At 41.9% G+C, this 6,432-nt stretch overlaps 2 protein-coding genes across 2 annotated transcripts in view; both read right to left on the reverse strand.

The window, feature by feature from the left end:
- Positions 1 to 6,432, reverse strand: part of LOC109963549 (uncharacterized) — a 23,618-nt gene that overhangs the window by 13,341 nt on the left and 3,845 nt on the right. The gene's annotated exons all lie outside the window — the stretch shown is intronic.
- Positions 79 to 4,527, reverse strand: lrrc3ca (leucine rich repeat containing 3Ca). The gene has a single exon (XM_020606152.1). The coding sequence runs from the start codon at positions 4,482 to 4,484 to the stop codon at positions 3,690 to 3,692; it is 795 nt and encodes a 264-aa protein (XP_020461808.1). The 5' UTR covers positions 4,485 to 4,527; the 3' UTR covers positions 79 to 3,689.

Below are 6,432 nucleotides of genomic sequence, written 5' to 3' on the forward strand. Positions count from 1 at the left end.
TTAGTCTGACCCGTCACCCAGGACCTGTTTGCCTTGGGAGACCCTACCAGGGACATATAGCCCCCGACAACATAGCTCCTAGGATCACTTGGGTACTCAAACCCCTCCACCACAATAAGGTGGCGGTTCAAGGAGGGGTGTATAGTAATAGAGGGATTCATAATCCTTTTTTCAGTGTTGCTCCTTCTTTGCTCTCATTGTTCCTGGATTGTTACCTAGTAATACCTACTCTTGAGTTCCTATCTTGAAAATTCTAGTTTAGTATTTTAGTTTCATATGCTTATATACGTAATACATGTTCTTAAACAAATGAGTTCACAAACCGAATTAGAGCAAACCCGGTGCAGATCATATTCCAGTTGGTTAATGGAATTTCTGGTGAAATGGTTTTGAGGAACAAGTGTATGGGAGCCTAATTTTTCCCCCAGGGCCCATTACTGGCTTAATGCAGCCCTGCTGTGAACAGATGTTTGAAACTACTGTTTGCTGCTGCCCTCTGTGTTTTTGGTTCTGTATGTTTCCTGTGTGTAGTGTGCTTTGCTGCTGATGTTAATCGTAATGTGAAAACATGAAGGCATTTATTTACCCCACACTTACATGCTTTCTTTTTTTTTATTATTCTCGATCTTTTTTACTTTATTTTTTTTTTTGCAACACAAAATAACACATTTATAGGACAAAGCACATAACATAGTTCATGAGCAAACAGACATTAACGAAAGAGGCAAAGGGATTATTAATTGAGGGTATTAAGTTGTGTATGTGAAAGTGTGTAGTGTGTGTGTGTATCCAACTCTGACTGATATTCATTACTTAAGGGAAATTAGAATTAAACCCAATAAATTAGGAAAATGCTTTCTGTGACAGGGGGAGCTAAAACACAAAACTTAAACTGGGACCTTGACAGTGATCTGTCCTGAGACAGCTGTTGTGATCTGTCTTTCCTATTTGAATCACCCCCTAGAGAATAACAACAACAAAAAGGAGACATTTCAGAATAATGACACTCACCCAAAGGGCATCCTTGTTGTTGTCTTTAGATGCAGCATCTTAGATGTGATGTACCTTTTGGCTAAAAGAGGAAATCAACAGGTGCCCGCACAGTCCCTCACTGGAAGACTCCATGTGATCTCAGCGACTGCAGACATTTCCAGCTGCAACCCAACTCTATACATGGCTGCGCTCTGTGGGATTGGATGTGTCACCTTATCCCCCACTTTGTGTCCCATTACCCAGCAGTTGTAATGCTCACACCAGTGTATTGTGTCTAAGGTAGCAGGCGGGGCAAGCTGAGCTGCCCTGAAATTTAAATTAACCTCAGCGACATTCATGTGTGCTGAGGAACAGAGGTGTTACATTACCAGTACCCTTACTCCTAGCATGCACACACACCTGTTGTACATACAGGTGAACAAAGGATTGTACACACTGAAACACATTAGCTGAAGGAAGCACAACAGCAAACATGTCTGTTACTAGTTTTACATTTATCTCCTCCAGTGGCGAGATTCCCTGGTGAGATTCCCTTAACAATGGCTGGTTTCAAAGCCACCGTGAGAGCCTGGTATCAGAGGAAAGAAGGAAGGAGAGAGCTGATTGTGTGTGTGTATGGTAGGAAATGTCAGTGAGGAAGGCTTACCATCTATTTTTCAGTGCTGTTGAACCTCCTGCTCATCACTGGAGGCTGTACCTGGGCTTCCTTAAGATGTCAAGATCAGATCAATACCAATATTTTCTGTAAAACAAATTCAGTCTGGTAATATAAACTATGACACATGGAAATCAGAATGGGACAGTACCACAAAAAAGGTATGAGGATGAGGTAGACCTGATTTTGGCTGCCTCGGTGAATCCTCACAAACTTCACTGAGCAGCCCAAAAGCATTTGGAAAGTCCTTTTTTCCAAGCAAAGGTGAGCCAGGCAGCTGAGAGGGGGGAAGCCGATCCTCTGTGGCACTCTCCCTTAACTTCTCCTCAAGAAGTGAGTCACACAAGATGATGGGTGTAGACTTTCTGCTCAAGTGTATTTTATGCCCATCATAAATCTTTTATTGATCTTGCTCTGCTCTCGAGGCATTTGTGTGTCAGACACAGGGAAACCCTTGTTGACAAACCATTTCCCACATCTTAAACATCAAATTTCATTATTCAAGACTTTACTGGGTTATTCTTACCTTGCTCTGTGGAAAATAGCACATCTTAGAGCACATCCTGGAGTTGATTAAATTACATCTCTACTCAAATACACTTCCATTTTTGTGGTCTGACTCTACACTGATGATTTTATCAGCTCTTTTAAATGGACCAGCAAGTCCTGGTCTCATAATGGTATTTGGAAAACCCCATGGGAGTGACCACATCAGACAATGTGGCTCTCAGCGCCACCCTGGGTGCTGAGAGACAATGAAAAACAGCAGAGAAGCAGAGGTTGTGTCTAGATAACCAGGTATGATCATGAAGTGCTCAGTGAAGTAGCATAGTCAGTGTTTACTGAAGGGCTTTTCCAACCAGAATTGGAAAAAATGTTCTTGTTTTGCTCCAACAGTCTGGTTTCATGACAGCTGAACTACAGTAACCTCTAAATCTCTGCTTTTCAAATCAACCTTTTCTCACAATTATATGACTTGCTTATAGGATCATTGGGACTAAGGATTAGCATGTCAACATTAGCATATTCTGAGGATTAATTCCACAGTTGCAGTGTTCTTCTGGTATCAGGTAGGCATTACATGTTTTAACCTAAACTTTGCTTCCATCATATACAGTAGCTAACAGGAATGATCAAAGTTGGACAATTTTGGTATCTTCCTTCCTCACAAGGCCACAGCATCCTAAGTCCCTACATTTATAACTTTAACAATATGGGTTGACATAGACAAACATATAAGAACACTGGCAAATTAAAAGAAAGGGAGTACATCTTTATGTACAGTGTACGGTACTGCTGTGCTGTCATTTAGGGTCCCACTATAATGGGGAGGTTTTCCTGGTAAAATGCTTCTAATGTGATCAATACTGTAGCATCACTGAATAACTGATGAGTTCTTCACCATGCAGTGATCTGATACATCAGCATAATGAGCTGTAAATGCATTTGCTAAAGATTGAAGAAATTCAGACACTAAATACTGTATTTATTTTTTGTGAGACTTTTTTATTTTTGTGAGACAGTTGAGTGAGTTTAGTAAGAGAAACCCAAAAGCAACAATTTAATGGAAGCTCTAATTTCCCTTGTTATATATTGGTAAATACTGTAAGGATTTAAATAGAAAGCAGTTATGCTAAGTTTGTCATTATTATATTGTTGCTTTTACCACTGTTACTGAGGCTGTTAACACTGTTTCCTGAATAGTCTATGTGTGAAAGAGGCACATCAAAGTGCATGCACCACTGGATAGATCCCATTTGGACCCCGTATCTGGAGTTAGTCATAAACATGCCACTGCTTTTATTCAGTTAGTGCACAGACTAAACAAACCATCAACTCAGCCAAGAAAAGCTCATAATGGACCGCTGAAAGATGAATTATTCATGTGGACTAGGTTGCACGGGCTTCGTATTTTTGTGCAGACATGTCTTGTTGCCCACCTTTACTCTGTGACAACAGCTGGGCAAAACTGTCTGTAACTGACGATGCCAGTGTAGTCGCAGGTTGTTACATTCAGGTCCCATGAGTAGCTCCATCAGCCCTATACCAGAGTACTCACAGTGGAAGACTCCTCTGACTTGCTCTGTTTGCTGGGCAATGACTTAAGATACTCCAGATGTTTGCGGGCATCCTCCTGATTAACCCTGACATAGTACACCAAGTACGAGATGACCATGGTGAACCAGCCGAACATGACGACCAGCATGACCACATCTGTAGTTCTCTTCATCATCACACATAAGTCTGTGTCTGCTGCCAACAAAAAAGCAAGTCCTTGAACTCCTATTTCCTTAGGATCTGAAGTCTGGCACACAATGCCCTTGAGCGAGGCAGGCTCCAGGTCCACATAGGACATGGCCATCTGCAAGTTGCAGTCACAGTGCCATGGATTGTTTGTTAGGTTGGCGCGAGCATGCAGGCCCTCAAAGGCCTCAGGGTTAAAGTTGACCAGCTTGTTAAAAGAAAGGTCCAGGAGCTGTAGCGAGGAGCCCAGACCGCGGAACGCCCCCGGTTCTAACTGGCTTAATTCATTGTGTGATAGATCCAGTTCAACCAAATGGGGCAAACCTACAAAAGCATTTGTTGGGACTTTAGTGAAGAGGTTGAAGTCCAGGTAGATGCGTTGTGTGTCGTTGGGGATGTCTTCAGGGATTTCTGTGAGCTGTAGATTGCTGCAGCGCACTGTCTTGCCACTGCTCTCATTCTCTGAGCAGTAGCATCTCTCGGAGCAACTTGTGGCCGCATGGTGGAAGCAGAAGGTCATTAGCACCAGGCTGTGCAGCAGCAAACACATGACCGCCGAGTGGCGCAGGAACCAGTCTGCAAGTAGGGACATTGTGGAATGCAGGCATGCTAATGGAAGAACCGCCTGGGTGCATGGGGTGTGATATTATGTGTGGTATCCTTTGAAAGTAAGTGTCAGTGTAAGGTGTTCTTTTGCCATAGAAAACATGGGTGATTATCACTACAGTTCAGAAGTTGTATTATTTTTAATACAAAATGGGGAGGTACAGTAGCTTGTGTAAATGCACTATGGAGGCAATGCCGCATGCTCATTTCAGCATGTTGGTGGCCAGAAACAACTGCACTTCTGTTGTATTTCCAGGAAAGTCTAAGGATCAAACATTCCCTTCATACCAGCACAATAAACAAGCTAAGAAAACCTTTGGTGTCACTGTGCCTCTTTTATAATTGACACCCCTGCAGTGCTGGGCTGATTCAGTACACACCATTAGGTTTGTTGTTTTAGCAATATTATGATGACTATATATATTTATTTATGAAATACAACTAGAAAGTATAGGGAATGTGTGCACAGTATTAAAAAGCAAATAAACTGGATATTCAAGATGTGGTATTCAAGGTGATCTAAAGAAATATGAAGAATCTGGAGAGGTCAAGGACAAAAACATGAGTGGAAGAGCAAGAAAACTATCAAAATCTTATGAGAAGTTTCTCAGAATTTCTTCTTTGAGAGCCCAGAGGAAATCTAGCAAGGACCTGGCTCAACATCTGGCAGCTTCACCTGGATACCAAGTCGATCTTTCCACAGTCTGAAGAAGCTCGATCAGGACCGGCGTTTGTGGAAGGACAGCAGCCAAGAAAACACTTTGTCAGAAGAAGGACTGGGAGAAAAGGCTGAGATATGCAAAAGCTCACAAAGACTGGAGTGAAATCAGTGGATATTATGGAGTGATGAATTGAAGTTTGAAATTTCCCGGTCCAATTGTCGACAGTATGTGAGAATAAGAGCTGGAAAGAGGTGGAAGAATGAGTGGCTGCAGCCTTCAGTGAAACGTGCTGGAGAGTCTGTCGTGGTTTCAAAACTTCAAGACAGTCTCCCCAGAAGAATTCAAGCTGTGATAAGTGCAAAAAGAGGTCACACTAAATACTGACTTTGCACTGTAGAAGCCAGCTTGTTCTGAAAATGTTGTTTTTTAATATTGTGTACACATTTTCTGTACTTTCTGGTTTTATCATAACAAAAACACTGAGAAATATAAAAGATCATTATAACCGTGCTAAAACAGCAAAGCTAATGGTGGCCGGGTCGGCGGATTGAATCTTGGTGCCTGTAGTCTACATGTCAAAGTGTCCTTGGGCAAGACCCTGTGGCTTTTCTCATATTCAGAGTCTATGCACGCTTTTAGAATAAATATCAACTTTTAGTACGGCAACAACAAAACATCCTGCACTAGCTCCTGCTCAGCCCAACCTCACCTGCACCACCAGTTTCACTATTGACTTTATTGTAATATAATTAGAATTGGCCATCATAATAAAAGAATAAACAGACTGTCCGAAGCACAACACCATGAGAGTGATTTATTAAAAGAACAGCCTGTGTCATTTAAAAGCTCATTAAGGATGGCCATGAATATATCTGTGTACATAACTGAGAAATTTCTATAGAGCTACAGGCTACTAACTCATGTCACACATCAAAGGATCACAGCACAATACATTCTCTTTCACGTTTTGGCTCTGAAGTCTGTTTCCACAGACTGTAGACTAACTTTTAAAGATTTCTTTGACATTGTTTGTCCCTGGGAAAAATATTTCAGGCTGTTATGAAGGCGTAGTGCCTATTGCCACGCCTTCTGTTGGGAGAAATTCAAAGAGTTGGCACCGGTTTCAGTACTACAATCATTATGTATCCTGAGTTCTGCCAGGATATATAAGGCAATAACATACTGTGCACAATGAAACGAGAGAGCAACAGCTAACTCTAGTTTTTGTCAGGGAAGGTGTCAGCAGGCTCCGTGGTCCTGACATGTCTCCAT

This window comes from Monopterus albus, unplaced genomic scaffold, assembly GCF_001952655.1.
Source record: "Monopterus albus unplaced genomic scaffold, M_albus_1.0 scaffold76.1, whole genome shotgun sequence".
Classification (NCBI taxonomy): Eukaryota; Metazoa; Chordata; class Actinopteri; order Synbranchiformes; family Synbranchidae; genus Monopterus; species Monopterus albus.

Coding starts and splice junctions, on each gene's coding strand:
- lrrc3ca (XM_020606152.1), bottom strand. CDS start 4,484: ATGTCCCTACTTGCAGACTGGTTCCTGCGCCACTCGGCGGTCATGTGT.